This window comes from Mauremys reevesii, linkage group 1, assembly GCF_016161935.1.
Source record: "Mauremys reevesii isolate NIE-2019 linkage group 1, ASM1616193v1, whole genome shotgun sequence".
NCBI lineage: Eukaryota > Metazoa > Chordata > Testudines > Geoemydidae > Mauremys > Mauremys reevesii.
This window is the reverse complement of record NC_052623.1, coordinates 221,200,255-221,219,018: the sequence shown is the minus strand read 5'-3', so window position 1 is coordinate 221,219,018 and position 18,764 is coordinate 221,200,255. Positions and strand designations below refer to the sequence as shown.

Genomic DNA, 18,764 nt, shown 5'->3' with positions numbered 1-18,764 from the left:
CTGCAGGGAAGGGACCATTACTGTGTCTGATTGATTATCTTCATTCCATCAAGTTTCTATGATGCCTGTTATATCAATATCCTCATTTAATATGAGTCACTCTAGTTCACCCGTCTTATTATTTGGACTTCTAGCATTTGTATATAAGCACTTAAAATTGTCACTTTTCAGCTTTCTGCCATTACATGATGTAATTGAATGGGACTCTTTTTCATTTGACTGTCTCTCATCAGATCCTTCCCATCCCTTAGGGAACATAATAAATAAGAAGCTCCAAGGAAATGGATATTCTAATATTATTCAAATTCCCCACAGTAATAATGAATTAGAGGGAGAGAAGTATGGAGAACAACTGAATATCACTAGAGTTGTATCTGTGTAGGATGCTTTGCAATGGGCCTGATCCATAATATGTCAGAAATGTACAAGCAGATGAAACGGAACCGAATGGTTTCCACCACCGGGCAGCACTTACAGGTCGCTGGAAGGAGCTGTGCCATCCTCCCACACCCAGGAATCATAAACTGCATTATGAGATAGTCCGATCCAGTGATAAGAATGTGTTTGTGAATTTATAAAATCCTGCATGGAAAGAAAATCAAATAATTTAATAACAATACAAATTATTCTGCCATCTTATCAATGAATAGACTGCAGGGAAGGGACCATGGCTGGGGAGTTCTGGCTAGAGCTCATTTACTTCCAGGGCCATTTCACAGACACCATCCTTCCAGCTTAGGAGACTGGATGAGATTCTCTTGAGAGCCTGTCACTGCTGCTTCATAGTCATCCACAGGAGGTGGTATTGTGCAATGTGAGACACATACTTCTCTGGAGATCAATGGCCCATTCCTCTAGGATGCCCAGCTGATACCAGACCTGGAGTGCAAGAGACTAGAATAGGGAGTATAACCCAACCATCTTGTATAGCAGTGAAGAGCCCTAAACCTTAGGGAAGTAAACCATCCCCATCATATTTCTTTCAATACATTTCATGGGGACTAGAATGTCTATTCACACTTTCCTCTAAAATATGTCCAAAGTCTTGTTATAAACAGGTGTTCAATATATTCTTCCCCACAGTGGGAGAAAAGCTCATGGAATAATGGCAACAGAGAAATGAAGTGAAATGTAACGGGATAATATGTCCCCAGAAGAAACTTCATTGTTGAACTTTAAAAGCTACATTTGTTAAACCAGATAAAAAGGGGAAACTCTCTGAGGGGCCAGGTAAATGTACTTTAAATTGCAGGAATGTGGGTTTTTGGGTCATTTCTAGATGAAGTGTTTCATGACAGGTTTGATTGTAGTCTGAAACCCCTGAGATAAGGGATTTGTTATTATCATCCCTTTTCCATTTGAAAGGATACACAGTACCAGTATACAGATTGATCGGGTGAAAGGAACAAATCATTGGGCTACACTTTTTCAGGATGTTTGGTGTGGGAAGGACCTATTGATCTACGCACGTGCACACGCACACACACACACACACACATATTCTAGGTATAGTTACATTTGGGTGTGCTCCCCAATTGACTTTGCATAATTCCTCCCCAAATTCTGAGGCTGCCACATGCATTACAGTGTGTTGGTGATGGACAGGAATAAGCTGCATTTGGGAAGAGGGTTGTAGCAAAAAAAAACTGTTTTGTAGACCCATCCGGAAATACTAAGGATAGTACTGGGAACTGAAGGGAAATAAATTACCCATTCTTCCCTGCTGTCAATTTTAAGGAGGTTGGAGCCCAAAGAAGTGCAGTAATCTTTACTCCTTTGCCAAGTCATCCAGTTTGTAGAATAGTGGTAACAGGAATTTCCATGTTGCCTCCAGTCCTCTGGGCAAGGGCTGAATTTATGTCCTTGAAGAAAAAACAAACACATTTATACACTCCACATGTTTCTGTGTTGATGGCTGTGATGTAGGTAGAGATTGAATCTGGTAATGTACTGACTTGGCATGTGCCTCACTGTTGCTCTAGTGTATAGAATGAAGCCTACTCAACGATTTGTCTCATGCCCTAGTGACTGGAGGCCTGAAAATACACTATACGTTCAAGTGCAGTGTTTAATTTGTAATGAAAAAGATGCGAGGGCTCAAGCAATTAGATGCTGGGGCTATGAGCTGCCAAACCTAGAGGTACTGGGACTCAGCCCTGGCACAAATTAAGCACTGCTCAAGTGACAGAGACCTGTGATTTCTAAACTGAAGGCTACGATTCCTATTCCAGATACAGTATATGTTTGGTTTATCTACTGAGTCATGTTGCCTTTCTCTGTGGGGGAGCGTATTATCGGCAGACCATACAAACCACCTCAAAATCTACATGTATTATTGCTGGCCTGCTCATACTGTACCTCTCACAGCATCTGTGTTGGAAATGACACATAGTTTTTCACCCAGTTCACATTGGATTATTCACCATTTCCCATCAGATCACCAGTAAATGAAACACTGTGTGTAAATGACAGGTTATATCCTGGGATGTATATTTACAGTAACTTCAACTTTACTTGCTCTTTCCCTGCTGTGGTGTTTCCAGCGGCCAAAGGCTGATGTTCCAGTTAAAGTGAATCCCTCCCACTGAATTAATAATATGACATTATCATTGTGCATAATATCAGAACACTAGAGGACCCAATGTTCTCTGCATGTCCTCTTTCCCTAGGGCCTAAGGGAGCAGAGTAAATGTGACAAGGATCACAAACAAAATTTTCAGAAGCAACTTAATGCATTTTGGGCACCTAAATACCTTTAAAAATCTGGCCCTAAGTGCCACTGATTTTCAATGAAATTTACAGATTTTACCCCACATTAATTCCTGCTTGAGCCATTAAGGAAACATTGGATACATAAGCAACAGATGTGCTCTAGTCCTGTTCATTCCAATCATGGCTGCGCCCATGTGCTTTTACAACTTCCTCAGACTGGTCGTTCGACATTTTGATTTGGTTACACTTGGCTCTGTTATTATAAACTGAAATGTTATTGGATACATTGATGATTATATGCAATATTTGCATCATTTTAAAATCAACAAATAGGAAGCTACCGAGAGGAGACAACGCAGAACCCACCAGACTACGTACCTCCAGTTTCCTTGTATGTTTCTTGGCTGGGGTGTGTAACCATTTGCTTGTGGGTGAAATTTCCTGATGGATGGGATGCCTGGAAAACTTAAATTGACAATGAGAGCATAATGAATTATGCTACTTCAAATTAAGCTACAGCTGAGACAAATGAATTTTCCTTTACATTTGAAGGAATTGGCTTTGTTATTTCTGAACTTTTTTGTAGTATTATTTCTCTCAAAACTTCTATTTATTTATGTTTGCATATTTTGGAAAATTTATTTTAAAATTGCGTGGCCAAATCCTTCAGTCTTGTGCAACTTGGCACAAGACTAGTAAGGAGGGAAAGGTGGTTTTAAGTCTCCTTTATGCTCATCCAGTCCTGGGGCCAGCTGCAGGGATGCCCTGGCCACACCCATGGCAACATCCGTGTGCTGGGAGCAGGAGGGAGGAGATTGTAGGAGTCAATATGGGAAACTCCATGCCACCAGAGGACTTCAGAAAGCAACCAGAGTGTGAATAAGGTTCTGACCCTCAGATATAGATCTGTTCCATCTCCATAAGAGGGATTCCTATGAGACAAATCCTGCCATTGCTATTAGGCTTGGAAATATAAAGAGCTTTGCTGTGTTGAAAGTTAATAGTGCAATCACTAAGTGGATGCTCCAATTGTTTGTCAGAGCTCAGGATTTTGAAGTATTTTGCTGTACATAGCATGACTGCTAACTATCTTATTACATGGTACCTGGTGTGTGTGTGAGAGAGAGAAATCCACAGCCCACAAAAAAGTAAAAGAAAATATACTGCAAAACTGAGCAGAATAGATCTGACTGACCCTTTCATCAGCGTGCAGACTACAGGAAACATGATGAGCAACTAAGAAATATTCAAGGAAATATTTTACTGTACTTACTAGAAGGGATGGGATTAAATCAAATCTCTACATTTGAACAGTAGATTTTTGGAGGGGATTAAAAATCCAGCTCTGACATCCAAATTTTGCAAAGGACCCATACCATAATAACAGGCTGAACAAAATTCTCAGATACAGAATTTGCTGTCCAAGTCTGAGCTGTTCAAAACCTCAGTTTGGATCTACATTTCACAAATAGTCCCTGTAAGAGGCCGAACCAAAAATGGAATACAAACAACTTTGAACTTTGGGGTGTTTAAATCCCTGATCTGGCTGTAAATATTGTGATTTGGGGGCATCATAAAAACTTTGGAGAAAACAAAAAATCTGCTGAGCATAATGTTGCTAGTTTATGTAGCTGAGGTGCAAGCAAATTTAGATACACAATATGTGTATACACTTCTCAATAAAATACCATGGATTCATCAGCAGAATGGAGTCTTCAAAATATTTATAGAGGCTGAGGTCAGATCCTTAGTGTCTCTCCTACAATTACTTACACTTGGCAACCAAGGCCACCACTGCTCCCAGTGACACCAGGCAGAAGATCCCCAGAATCACTGCAATGATTCGCCAGGGAGGAGCTGGAACTGATGGGTCTGACAGGAAGAAAATGAGCATAAACATGGGCAGAGCGAGCCTGTGTTCTGAGTATCTGTGTCAGACTGTAGTTAATATGGGCAGCAACTAGATCCCAGAGTCAGCTCCCACCTGGGCAGGTCTGAAAACCAGCTCCAGTATAACTGACATTGATTACATGCTCAGTAACTCTGGCATCCACTGACAGTGCTTGGAACAGACAGGTACTTCTAATTCCTGCTAGAACAGAGAATTCTGTATTGTCACTCCTGTGTGAGAGCTACCTCCTTTCACCCCTGTCTAACCCATAAGAAGCTATCATAGCCCCAGCAACATAGCAGCAGGTGACAGATTACAGGAATATTTAAACTTTACTATTTCAGAACATATTGTCAGGGCAGGTGAAAGAGGGGGAGGGGTTTGAAATAGAAAGTGGTGACTCAGCAGCCTGTCATATACAGTACCTTTGTTTTTGATGGTCTTAGGTCTCTGTATTCTCTGCTGCTTGGAAGGAGTGTGAAATTTCAGTTCTGTGTAGGTCACTTCTTGCTCGCTCATTTCTGTTGGGTATAATGGTGGGAAGTTTAGGCTCTTTTTTTAGTGGCCTAGTGTGAGTGATGGCATTTGATGAAAAACTGATGAATCTATGGGACATTCATCACAGCAACTCAGCACTGATAGGCTCTCCTATATCAAAATGTTTGGTGGTGAAATGAACAGAAATGTTGACATAAGGCATTTTGTTCATATATATATATACAGGCATCAGAAGGAGGTGTATATATATATAAACACCTCCTTCTGATGCCTGTCCAGCTATAGTTATATAAACAATGAAAAACTTTAAGTCCAACTTTTTACTCTTCAGCACCACCCATCTTGGGGAATTTTGGTGATACTGCCACTAGATAAATCCAGTTGCTTGGGGGCTTACAGGAGACATTTGAGAGGAGATAGGATAAAAATCTGGAGCCGGAACAATTAAAATTCAGCCATGAGTTAATCTCAGAATATTCCTTCTTCTGACAGAACCTGTTACCTACGGATCTGCAGGCACCTCAGTATCAAAAGGGTGTCAACAATTTGAAGGTAAATCAGGAAATAATGAATAAATAAAATCAGAGATTGTTTTATGTGGAAAGATTGAAAGAAAGAAATGCGTGCAACTTCAACAAACGTGTTGCTGGGGATTTAACGAGTTATGCTACAGGTATTTGAAGAATTGAAATGGAAATGGAGGTGAGAAATTGTGTAAGGAGATCTGATAGTGTAATAACCTGAAAATGGGCATAAAGGACATTTTCAGCTGATTATTAGGGAACATTGATGAGTGAGGAGATCAGTTGTAAAGTTAAAAATATACTAAGGGAAATGACAAATGCTTTTAAATCTGGACTAGATGGATGGATGGATTCTCCCATTGCTTTGATGGACAAGTGTTCAGCTAGCACTAACAAGTTCTGGATTTATTTGTTTTTATGGCTTCTCACATGGGATTTGCTAACATGGTTGCATGTGTGTTCTTCATTCTGGTCTTGGTCATTGTAAAGAAGGGTTCTGAGATTCCATGACCTCAAAATCAGTCTGTCAATCTTTGTTTTATTTTGACCACTGAGTTGGATTACCAGCCAGGAGTGGGATCCTGACAAAAGGCAGGCTGTGTTTAGTGTTCCTTTTCAGTCCCCTTTTCCCAGACTGGGGCCTGGTCTACACTAGGCGTTTAAATCGGTTTTACGAGTGTAAAACCGATTTAACGCCACAACCGTCCACACTAGGAGGCACCTTATATCGATTTTAATGGCTCTTTAAATCGGTTTCTGTACTCCTGCCCGACGAGAGGAGTAGCGCTAATATCGGTATTAACATATCGGAATAGGGTTAGTGTGGCCGCAATCGACGGTATTGGCCTCCGGGAGCTATCCCACAGTGCACCACTGACCGCTCTGGACAGCATTCTCAACTCGGATGCACTGGCCAGGTAGACAGGAAAAGCCCCGGGAACTTTTGAAATTCATTTCCTGCTTCGACAGCGTGGAGAGCTCATCATCACAGGTGACCACGCACAGCTCATCAGCACAGTTAACAATGCAGTCTCCTGAGAATCGAAAAAGAGCCCCAGCATGGACCGCTCGGGAGGTAATGGATCTGATCGCTATATGGGGAGATGATTCAGTGCTAACAGAACTGCGTTCCAAAAGACGAAATGAAAAAGTATTTGAAAGAATTTCTAAGGCTATGACTGCTAAAGGCCACAGCAGGGACTCCGTGCAGTGCAGAGTGAAAGTTAAGGAGCTCAGACAAGCCTACCAGAAAACCAAAGAAGCAAACGGAAGGTCCGGGGCAGGTCGAAAAACATGCCGCTTCTATGCTGAGCTGCATGCAATTTTAGGGGGCTGCGCCACAAGTACCCCACACTGACTGTGGATTCCGAGGTGGGGGTTGTAATCTCTGCCATGTCTGAGGATTATGCAGACGGGGAAGATGAAGAGGAAGAAGAAGAGGAAGACCTCGCAGAGAGCACACAGCACTCCGTGACCCCCAGCAGCCAGGAGCTTTTTATCACCCTGACGGAATTACCCTGCTCCCAGCCCTCGCAAGCAACTATTGCAGAGAATGACGCCCTGGAAGGGAGCTCTGGTGAGTGTACCTTTGCAAATAGCAAACAGTGTTTTTTAAGCAAGCCTTTTTTAATGATTGATTTGCCCTGAGGACTTGGGATGCATTCGCAGACAGTATAGTTACTTAGAAAAGTTTGTTAACATGTCCGGGATTGAGAGGAAATCCTCCAGGGACATCTCGATGAAGCGCTCCTGTAGGTACTCCAGAAGCCTTTGCAGAAGGTTTCTGGGCAAGGCATCCTTGTTCTGCCCACCGTGGTAGGACACTTTACCATGCCATGCATGTAGCAAGTAATCAGGTATCATTGCGTGGCAAAGCATCGCAGCGTATGGTCCCGGGGACTGCTGGCATTCAAGAAGCATCCGCTCTTTATCTTGTTCTGTTATCCTCAGCAAAGTGATATCGTTCAGGATAACCTGGTTAAAAATCAGGAATTTAAGTAAGGGGGGTGGCCATTTTTCTACTGGGTTCGTGGAATGCAGCAGCTTAAAAAAAACACTTTCCTGCACGTAGCGAGCGGGGAGGAGGGTGAAATGCCGATGATCTTTTCTGTTTGGTCACGGCGAGCTTCCCAAGCTACCGGACAAGCAGTGGGTGGGGAGGGGAAGGTTGTTGATTAGCAGGAGCTAGCGTGGTATTAGCCATGCGTTGGGGAGGGTAAATCACTGAGACAGTGGCTTACCATGGCCGCATGCAAGCTGAATCCTGATGCCTGGACCTGTGTCTGTGAGATCTGTAACCCCAGAGATGCAAGCAGTCACTATTAAGATGAAAAATGCGACCTTGTAGGAAATCACATGTGCTATGTAAGGTGAATAGTGCTTTTCACTGTGAAAGAGTATAACCATTGTTCTGTAAAATGTATCTTTCTAAATATTTATCTCCCTCATGCAGCTGCAAATTTTTCAAGCGTCCCTCCTCCATCCCAAAGGCTAGCACAGATAAGGCGGAGGAAAAGGAAGACGCGAGATGAGATGTTCTCAGATATTATGGAAGTTACACGCAATGAAAGAGCTCATCTGAATGAGTGGAAGGACGTGGTTTCAAATTACAGGAAAGAGGCCAGTGAACGTGAGGACAGGAGGGATGAACGTGAGGACAGGAGGGACAACCGAGATGAGAGGTGGCGGCAGGAAGACCGGCAGGAAAATCAGCGGTGGCGGCAGGAAGATCAGCGGTGGCGGGATGCAACTCTGGGGCTGCTGCGTGATCAAACTGACATGCTCCGGCGTCTTGTGGAGCTTCAGGAACGGCAGCAGGATCACAGAGTGCCGCTGCAGCCCTGTATAACCACCCTCCCCTCACCATGTTCCTTAGCCTCCTCACCCAGACGTGTAAGAACGCGTGGGGAGGCTCCGTGCACCCGCCCACTCCACCCCCGTGGACAGCCCAACCAGAAGGATGCCGTTACTCTGAATTTTTTTTTAATGGCCTTCTCCATCCCTCCTTTCCTCCTCCCAAAGCACACCCTTACTTCTCTCCCTCTTTTTATAATGAAAAATAAAGAATTAATGCTTTTAAATGAGAGTGACTTTATTTGCATAAGTAAGCTGTACTCGAAGGGGAGGAGTTGCTTACAGGGACTGAGTCAATCAAGGGGTTGGGTGTTCATCAACAAACACAGCAGTCACACTGTACCCTGGCCATTGATGAAGCTCGTTTTCAAAGCTTCTCTGATGCGCCGCTTCCTGGTGTGCTCTTCTAATCTCCTGGTGTCTGGCTGCGCGTAATCAGCGGCCAGGTGATTTGCCTCAGCCTCCCACCCCGCCATAAAGGTCTCCCCCCTCTCACAGAGATTGTGGAGAATACAGCAAGCAGCAATAACATAGGGGACATTGGTTTGGCTGAGGTCTGAGCGAGTCAGTAATGTGCGCCAGCGAGCCTTTAAACGGCCAAATGCACATTCCACCACCATTCTGCACTTGCTCAGCCTGTAATTGAACAGATCCTGACCACTGTCCAGGCTGCCTGTGTATGGCTTCATGAGCCATGGCATCAAGGGTAGGCTGGGTCCCCAGGATAACGACAGGCATTTCAACATCCCCAACTGTTATTTTCTGGTCTGGGAAGTAAGTCCCTTGCTGCAGCCGTTTAAACAGAGTAGTGCTTCTGAATACGCGAGCATCATGAACCCTCCTGGCCATCCCACGTGGATGTTTGTGAAACGTCCCTTGTGATCCACCAGTGCTTGCAGCACCATTGAAAAGTACCCTTCCGGTTTACGTACTGGGTGCCCTGGTGCTGCGGTGCCAAGATAGGGATATGGGTTCCATCTATCGCCCCCCCACAGTTAGGGAATCCCATTGCAGCAAAGCCATCCACTATGGCCTGCACGTTTCCCAGAGTCACAACCTTCGTAGCAGCAGCTTAGTGATTGCTTTGGCTACTTGCATCACAGCAGCCCCACAGTAGATTTTCCACCACCAACTTGATTCCCGACTGACCGGTAGCTGTCTGGTGTTGCAAGCTTCCACAGGGCTATCGGCTCTCGCTTCTCTACTGTGAGGGCTGCTCTCATCTTGGTATTATGGCGTTTCAGGGCAGGGGCAAGCAAGTCACAAAGTTCCATGAAAGTGCCCACGCATGCGAAAGTTTCGCAGCCACTGGGAATCGTCCCACCTGCAACACAATGCGGTCCCACCAGTCAGTGCTTGTTTCCGGGCCCAAAATCGGCGTTCAATGGATAGAATCTGCCCCATTACCATCAGGATCTCCAAAGCGCCGGGGCGGTTTGAGATAATTCTGTGTCCACGTCCTCATCACTGTCATCGCCGCTGCCGTATCCGCCTCTTACTCGCCTCGGTTCGAAGGTCCTGGTTCAGCATATACTGCACGAGTGCGCGAGGTGTTTAAAACATCCACGATTGCGGTATGGAGCTGAGCAGGGTCCATGCTTGCTGTGCTATGGCGTCTGCAGTTCACCAAGCAAAGGCGCGAACGGTTGTCTGCCGCTGTCAGGGAGGGAGGGAGGGGTGAGGCTGTACCCAGAACCACCCGCGAAAATGATTTTTGCCCCATCAGGCACTGGGATCTCAACCCGGAAATGCCAAGGGGCGGGGGAGGCTGCGGGAACTATGGGATAGCTACGGAGTAGCTACCCACAGTGCAATGCTCCAGAAATCGACGCTAGCCTCGGACCGTGGACGCACACCACCGATTTAATGTGTTTAGTGTGGCCACGCACACTCGATTTTATAAAATCTGTTTTACAAAACCGGTTTATGCAAATTCGGAATAGTCCCGTAGTGTAGACGTACCCTGGGGAAAGCAGCTCTGTGCCTAAAAAGCAGCTCTGTGCTCTGTCACCTCAGGCGGACACAAACTCCATATCTGCCCTCATCTGTGGAGAATGACCATCACCCTATGGCTGCCTTTGTGCAGAGTTGTGACTAAGGACTGCCAGGAGAATCCTGTGCCAATCACCAAGGCTACTTTTATGTCATGGAGGTCATGGAAGTAATGAAATCTGTGACTTACAGAGACCTCTGTGACATTTCTGCTTCAGTCCCAGGGGCTGCGGGACTCTGGAGCTGGCAGGTTCCAGCAACAGGCAACAGCAGGGACAGGGGGTTCCAATGACAGGTGTCAGGCTCCTGAGGGGGCCCTCCTCGGGGTTTCAGCATCAGCCAACAGCCTTGTGAGGGGGAAGGGGACACCTCAGGTTGTATTTATTATTTATTCTTAAAGATTATTGATATTCTGGACTATCCAGATTAATCTTCCTCTCTTATTCTTTCTTCAGTATTTATAAGATTACAGTGCATGTAAACTGCTTCATGACCTTTATAACTCACTACTTCCTCATTGTTTAACTAAGATGGTTTATATATACACTTAATTAGTTCTTTTCAGATTTTTCATACCATATTTGTCAATCACTCCTTTTAATCACTGCTTTTTCCTCTTCTCTGAGTATTTGCCAATTTATCTGCATCTCTCTGCTATCCTCCAGGTGCCCAGAATACAGAACACAGTGTTCTAGGTGAGATGTCTCAGTTTTGTGACAAGATACCAATTTGTAGACAAATCTACTACTACAAGCTCATATTGTTTGGTCCATTTTCACCCCTACATCTCTTGGCATTGATGATTTTGTGACGTCTTTTGTTCCTTAAATTCCTGTGTTTCAGATGACTTTTCCCCAGCCAAATTAACTTTTTTTGCCCTGTTAAAATCTCGTGTTTTTATTGCCTGCTAATATTTCTAGCCTCTCTAAGAACCTTTGAATTATTTCTCTGTCAATGATGTCTACAACCCCTTCCAATTTAGTATTTAATTACTTTGCTGTTTACCCACCCTTACAGCTTATTAATGTATATGACAGATAAACCGAGATTTAACAGATTGCTGTGATACCCCTCTAGACACTTCTTTCTCAGCTTCATATTGTTATGAAAGGTGGTGCTGTTACACATAGTCTTTCAAGTACCTTTTGTTACCATGAGAGCAAGTTTTTAATATTGGAAGAAACACCAGTGTTCTTGATTACACAAGGGTCTGGGTAGAGGGGGACTGTATGAGTGGCAGGAGAGTTTGCTCTCTGCTTAAATTCCTAAGTCAGAGTTCCCGTCTGGGAACTGGGCATTTTTGCTGGACTGAGATTACTGGAAGTAGGGATCGGCTTGCATGCTATGTGACAACCTCTGTTCCAGGACTGCTGTTTATGTGTCAATTAAGCAAGTTACACTAATTTTTCCTGTACTAGGAAACTGACCTGCAAAGCCGCTGATATCTGCTACCACTCAGCAGAAGAATGACACTGATGTCAGAAAGTGGAGACCCAATATACGTCAATTTATAATTTTTTACACCTTCAGACAATTTTCAGTAGCAATGACATGTTCATATTCAAACGAATGTGATTTATTTTCAAGCATGTTTGCTTGAGACACTGAATCAAATACTTTACTAAACTCCAGCTATAGTACATATATAGACTTCCTTGGCTGGTGCTGGTCTTGGAGATTTTAAATATAAAGGTAAAAATAACTAAAACTGGAGCCAGATAACTGCCTCAATTTAAAAGCTGTTCAGATTCAGGATTTTAGCTTGAACCCAACTCAGAAAAGATGAATAGAGCACAAACCTAAAAACAGAAAACTATGCCACATGGACAACCCTAACAATGAATTCTTAAGTACACCATGCCTACTGCTTGTACTGAACTTTAACAGAAAAGAAATAAAATCAAAGTTACACATCTATATAATCCCTTTTGGTGTAATAAAGCCACCATTTTCTGAATTAGGTATATTTTATTTATGTACATTTATCTAATACTGTCACATTAAAAGCCCTGGAAGCATTTGGGTATGACACCTTTGTTTGTACCTGTAGGTCCTTAGGAAGAGGCTGGAAAACTGGAATTGAACTTTCTGAGCTGTATTTGGTCTTGTCACAGCAGAGAAATTGTGGTATCACCAGCAGACTGTCCTGTTAGAAGATGGAGAGCATGACCCAAGAAAGGAAGATGTATTCACTCTGCAATTTTCCGTCTCAGACCTCACAGGAAGTTTTCAAATTGAAGTGAGATGTTCTACACCAATCCAAATAGCTCAGAGCAAAGGGGCTTACACCTATGAGAGTTAAAATGATGCTACCTAAGGCTACGGTATTAACTTCAATATCTCGCTGCAACTAGTTAAATACAGAATTTATTAAGCAACAATGCAGACTAAACAATCTGTGACACTTAATGTTCATATAACCTGATCAAAAGCACATAGAAGTTTGAATCAGGCTCATTTTACCTTGCATTTTTAACCATCCAGGACAGGTCTTTTGCTATCTATTCTACAACACAGGTTTTACAACTCATAGGATACATACACACACACAAAACCTCACAGCAGCAAGTCTCAGAGGCCTGTATCAATTGAATCTGGATCATGGGTCTAAAAATAGCACTGTGGACGTTCCCATTCAGGCTGGAACCTGGGCTCTGAAACCTGGTGAGGCTTTTTTAGCTTTTGTGATGGAGCAAGGCCGGATGGCTACAGGAAAGTATTGAGGAGCAGGTATGTTAGCTTCAGGCTAAGCAAATCCCTAGTACCATGGGAACCAAAATGGCAGTTGCTCTAGGCTAATCAAGGCACCTGGGGCCAATTAAGAACTTTCTAGAAGGCACCGGAGAGAGCTACATTGATTGGAGCACCTGCAGCCAATCAGGACAGGCTAATCAAGGCACCTGGTATAAAAAGGGGAGCTCACTCCAGTCTAGGGAGGAGGAGCCAGAGGAAAGAAGTGCACATGAGGAGCTGGGAGCAAGAGACACAAGGAACTAAGAACTGAGAGGGGGTACTACTGGAGGATTGAGGAAAACACCATACAATCAAGCAGCATCAGACACCAGGAGGATCCTGTGGTGAGGATAAAGAAGGTGCTTGAAGGAGGCTATGGGGAAGTAGCCCAGGGAGCTGTAGCGGTCAAGCAGCAGTTACAAGTAGCACTATAGAGACTGCTGCAATTCACAGGGCCCTGGGCTGGAACCCGGAGTAGAGGGCGGGCCCAGGTTCCCCCCTAGCCTCGCTACTCCTAATCAGACATAGGAGTAGTTGATCCAATCTATGGGTTTCATCCAAGGGGAAAACCACTGAGGGGAAGAAATCCGCCAATAAGCGCAGGACCTACTAGAGGAGAGGAGGAACTTTGCCACACTTTATAGTGTGAGCCCCATGAGCATGAGTTAGTTGACCCACGCTCTCAGACACGCTGCCCCACTGCAGTGTAGATGTACCCATAATCCCTGGACTGTAAATAATTGAAGCTCTCTCTGCACTTTTATCCTTTCAATTTTTCCTTATTTTTCCATTCCTCATTTGGCTACTCCTGGAATTTGGAAAGATATTGACAAATTAGTGGGAGTTCAGAGAAGAACAATGAAAATGATTAGGTGTCTAAAGGGATGGAATTCTGAGGAAAGATTAAAATAACTAAATATTAGAGGTGGTTGAAACTTGGAATTTCCATTCTGCAGGAAATCCTGATGTTCTGAAATTTATCTTTGTTCTGAATAAGAACAAAACCAAGAAATTTCAAAGTTTCTTATCAAATTAATTTGAGGAAATTTTTATGTAGCTTGAAATGTTATATTTTGATAAAAAACATTTTTTCCAGTTTCAAGTTTTTTATATTTTTAAATTTTAAGTGAAATAAATTTTTAAATGAAAATTCACTTGGAAACAAACATCTGTAATGCTTAATTTCTTTCATTTTTTTTTTCAAAACAAAATTGTCAAAATTGATATGTTGCCCAGGGAAAGTTTTGATTTTGAGAAACTCATTTTCCTGTGGAAAATGTTTCAGGTCTACTAAATTAGCAAGATTGGCTAAGTGATGAATAAGTGGAGATATGATAAGAGTGTACAAAGAGTTTAAAGTTGTGAATCCTGAGGAGGGGAAAGCATTATTTATGTGGGGACACTGAGTTATGATTAAGAATAATGGGATGAATGAATAAAGAAAAACTTCAGGCTAGACATCAGAAAAAAAATCCTGACATTGAGGATCTGTTAGAGGGGAAGTAGTCTTCCCAAGTTAAGTGTCTGAAGGCCCAGTGCTGAAGCATTTAAGACAAGGACTGGGGAGAAAATCAATGAAAACCAGAAAAACAATTAAATCACGTGTAGCACCAACACCAGTCCTGTCAGCATTTTTAGCCCTCCTTACCCAGACACTGCAATCCACCACGCCCGTGGGTAATAAACTAATGCCCTGAAGAATGAGAACCTTATAGTCCTGCTATCTTTCACTCTGTTTTCCCTGCAGATGCAGTCCATATACTGTAAATGTCACTGTAACCCACAGGCTCATATTGCAGCAATTCTTTTAAAGTCTAATGTAAAGGAGAGAGCAGTGGGGAGGAGACATGGACTTTTGTTGAATCCTACATATCTCTACTCTACACACATGCAGAGAGCAGGACAAGACACTTAGTTAGAAGGGCCCAGCCCCAGAACCATCTAGAGGAGGTGGTGGGGAGGTATAGTAATCTCTGGGTATGTATGCTTAGTAACTGCTTCTGAAGTTGTACAGAGGGTTTCCATTAAGGCCAAACTGTCTGCCAGGTTCCACACATCCACCAAGAGCAGAGTGGGGGAAATGGTATGAACAGAAGGAGCAAGAGACTGACCTGTGGCCTCAGCAGCTGAACCATGCACCACTAAGAAATGTCTGCTGAGAAAGCTCCATCCCAGAGGCTTGTGCCACTTTGGATCCAGATTACAGATGCCCTATCTTGCTGGAAGCTGAGCAGATGCCAACTGTTGATGCCAGAAGTGGAGTTGGCCATGAGGAGTTTCATGGAAAACTGTGGAGCTTCCATTGTCATCTGGTTCTGTGGAGTTCAGGTGACACATGCACTATTGATGGCACTACTGCAGAGACTGAGAAGTCAGAGTGTATGCATGTGTGCATGCTAAGGTGTGCAGTTGGCACTATAATTCATGTTGTGTGGGAAAATGCCAACTGAGTTACTGCTTACTAGTTTTTTTTGTATAAGGAAAAGTTTGAAAAGTATTCCAAAGGCTGGATGCAGATGTTTGTATCGATATTAAATGTTCATCCTTAAAAAATTCTATGACACTCTTTCAGTGGTTTAAATCTGTGTAATCCTTTTTTTCTAAGTCCTGAAAAGACTGAGCTCTGGCCTATGCTTCAACAGACAGATAGGCTGAGGCACAGATAAAAAGGGAGTGTATTAGTTACACATAATATTACCTCAGCACACTCAAACTGTTACACCAAAATAAGGAGAGAATCAGGTGTAAGTCAGAAATAACTCCTTTGAATTCAGTGGAATTACTCCAGAGTAAAACCAGTGTGAGAAGAGAATTCTCATCCTTGTTCTAATATTACCGAGCTAGTGGGGTTATTGCTTCACAATATGTTACTCAGGAATATCCTGAAGCATTGAATTCCACAGGTTAATTTTACATTTTGTTAATGAAATAGTACATATTATCCATTTACAATATTTTTAATTTCATTGAGAATCTTCTGGTTCTATTACATCATCGGAGCAAGCTAAGAGATGCTTTTGAAGGGCTTCCCCTGTCCCATTCTTTGTTTTACAGATTACTATCACATCTCCTCTGAGTCTTCTATTATAGGTAATAATTGCTGAAGGGAGTAAGTGTTAGAAAAAAAGGAGAGTAAATGTTAAATCTATTTAGTTTGAAATATGAAACATGCCAGAGTATTTCCCTCCATTTGGGGAAAGTATTGTATCTAAAGGTTAATTGAGTAGAGTAGGAGTGAGTAAATGTAATAATTACTTGAGAACACTAGAGCAAGCCTGCTAAAGAAAGAGGAAAAGACATACCGTGTAACTGTAACATTTTGTGAATGAATAAAAAATCCAGTTTAATCCTACTCTTGCTGCTTACTTCACTCCAAATTTAACAGTGAGGAGAAATACTTAATATTGTCCCATTATTTTCCTTTATGGAGTTTTTAAAACAAATTTTAATTTCTGGTAGTCTGAGTCACTGTGCTGAAAATACAAATACAAAGATCATCAACAATATGTGCATTAACAAGAACTTTAGCTTTTTTAGTTGATGCTGCATTAACTAGGTGCTTAGACACAATCGTATACCTACATTACAGCTGGAATCAAACTTTGGTCTCCCACAAAGCAGTGTATGCTGCTAACCACCGAGGAACACTATCAAACCTATCCCACATGAACAAAGCTAGAGCATCTTTAATGGATTCATGATTCAGGTCCATTGGCTGAGTTTGAGTGAAGACTATTCGGTGGGAAAGTGCAGCAGGAGGTTACTTGGAGGATTTCTCACAGATGCATGGGAAAGGAACTGCACAGCTGGAGGCCTGGAAGGCACCCTTCAGTAGGACAGCACAGTGTTGCAAGGGGCTGTTAGAGGTGACCCTGCAAAAGACATAAAAGGAACACAGATGGGGTCAAGGAAGAATAATGAAAGATTCCCTGCCAAAAGAGAAACAGGCTCCTGTTTTACTCCACCCATAGTCTGGTTAATGACTTCAGAGGGAGGTTTTTTTGTGAGTAAACACTAAGTAAGGTGCTCAGGATCCGTCTTATGGACTTAAAAACAGCCAAAAACCCCAGAACTAAAAATTGAATCAAACCAACTTTATATCGCTGAATGTTGAGCGATCTTCCCAGGCCCAGCCAGAGCCATTGAAATTTGTCAATCCAATCCAGTGTTCTTCTGTATGGATCCCCAGGAACAGGTTCTACAAGGGGAAGAAGGATAGAAGGGACAGAGGAGTTGAACAGAATCACCCTGGGCAAAAACATCAACATAATGTAAGGGAGTAAAATATTCCAACCTTTCAGAAAGACCACTGTGATTCCTGTCAACTAAGACCTGCTCTATGAGCCAAGCAATTTCAGTCATATTCAGTCAGCAATTGAGTCATAGTACTTGTGGGAAAGACTCACAAGAATTGAGAATTTGGGAACTAGTGTTGATCCCAACTGGTGGTGAAGGGGAGCAAAGCCCTCACACCTGCAGGGTGCATGTAGAGGAGCAGCAGCATGTCCCAGCACTCACTCATGTCATTTTACATGCCTGTTAACTAGAAACAAAAGAGGCTAAACAATTCTTTACCAAATGTCATTCATCCCATAATCTTACAGGTCTCCATTTCTGATGCTTGTACTCCTATAATCATATGGGACTGTACATCAAATGTCAGTCTCCCATAATCTCACAGGTAGAGTTAGTCCAAAGATGGTATTATTTTCTGTGGAAAATTTCTACCAAAATGGAAAATTCTGACTATCCACCTGTCACGGGGCAGGACTCACCCCTGCCACGCCTCTTGCTGGTCGACCAGGGAATTAGCTCTCCAGCCTCTGGAGCGCCCTCTGCAGGTTGGTGTCCCACTGTCCTGCTGGGCCCAAGTCCCTCCTCTGCCCCAGTGCCCCTTTCAGGCCAGGGTGCTGCCCCCTGGCACTATCCCCACAGATCTGGGTTTCCCCTCCCCAGGGAACCCCCACCCTCTATCCCCACCTCACCTCAGACTTTGGCTACTGCCAGTCTTGATCTAGCCCATGTTCACTGGGGCAGACTGCAGTGTAAATGCCACTCATTGTTGGCAAGGGGGGTTTGGACCTGCTGCCTCTGCCTACTATTGGGCTGCCCTCTGCAACCCCAGTACCCTTTCCAGCCTTTAACAAGGCCTGCAGCCTGAGTGGGTTCCAGGCTGGAGCTCCCCCAACTCCTCTAGCCTTCCCCCAGCCCTGCTCCACTTTAGGTACTCTGTTCAGCAGCCAGGACCTTCTCCCTCAGCAAGCTAGAGAGAGACTCTGTCTGCTCCTGGTCCACTGCCCTCTTATAAGGGCCAGCTGAGCCCTGATTGGGGCATGGCCACAGCTGAGGCTGCTTCCCCAATCAGCCTTTCCCCAGCCACAGCCCTCCCCAGGGCTGCTTTTAACTCTTCTGGGCAGGAGCGGGGTGACCACCGGCTACACCATCTAAAACTCCAACCACCAGAAACTAGAAATATTTTGATTTTCAGAAACTTAAAACTGAAAATGGTCAGATTAAAACCAAAACATTTCAGTCAAACTCCCAAAATTTTAAGTTTTGGG

At 43.5% G+C, this 18,764-nt stretch overlaps 2 protein-coding genes across 4 annotated transcripts in view; both read right to left on the bottom strand.

The window, feature by feature from the left end:
* Window positions 1-471: 471 nt before the first annotated feature.
* LOC120370960 (C-type lectin domain family 7 member A-like) lies at window positions 472-12,604 on the bottom strand. Its single transcript, XM_039486373.1, has 6 exons — window positions 12,515-12,604; window positions 5,029-5,124; window positions 4,486-4,584; window positions 3,091-3,177; window positions 1,711-1,862; window positions 472-582 (listed from the first exon to the last, which is right to left on the bottom strand). The coding sequence occupies exons 2-6, from the start codon at window positions 5,120-5,122 to the stop codon at window positions 472-474; spliced, it is 543 nt and encodes a 180-aa protein (XP_039342307.1). The 5' UTR covers window positions 5,123-5,124; window positions 12,515-12,604.
* A 3,967-nt stretch (window positions 12,605-16,571) lies between these two features.
* LOC120384180 (killer cell lectin-like receptor subfamily G member 1) overlaps window positions 16,572-18,764 on the bottom strand; it is a 35,492-nt gene continuing 33,299 nt past the window's right edge. For all 3 annotated transcript variants that reach the window (XM_039502535.1, XM_039502544.1, XM_039502550.1), the window contains 2 exons: window positions 17,298-17,401; window positions 16,572-17,075 (listed from right to left, as the gene is read on the bottom strand). In XM_039502535.1, the coding sequence (XP_039358469.1) occupies window positions 16,964-17,075; window positions 17,298-17,401 (216 nt within the window). In that variant the 3' untranslated portion in view covers window positions 16,572-16,963. The remainder of the gene's footprint in view (window positions 17,076-17,297; window positions 17,402-18,764) is intronic.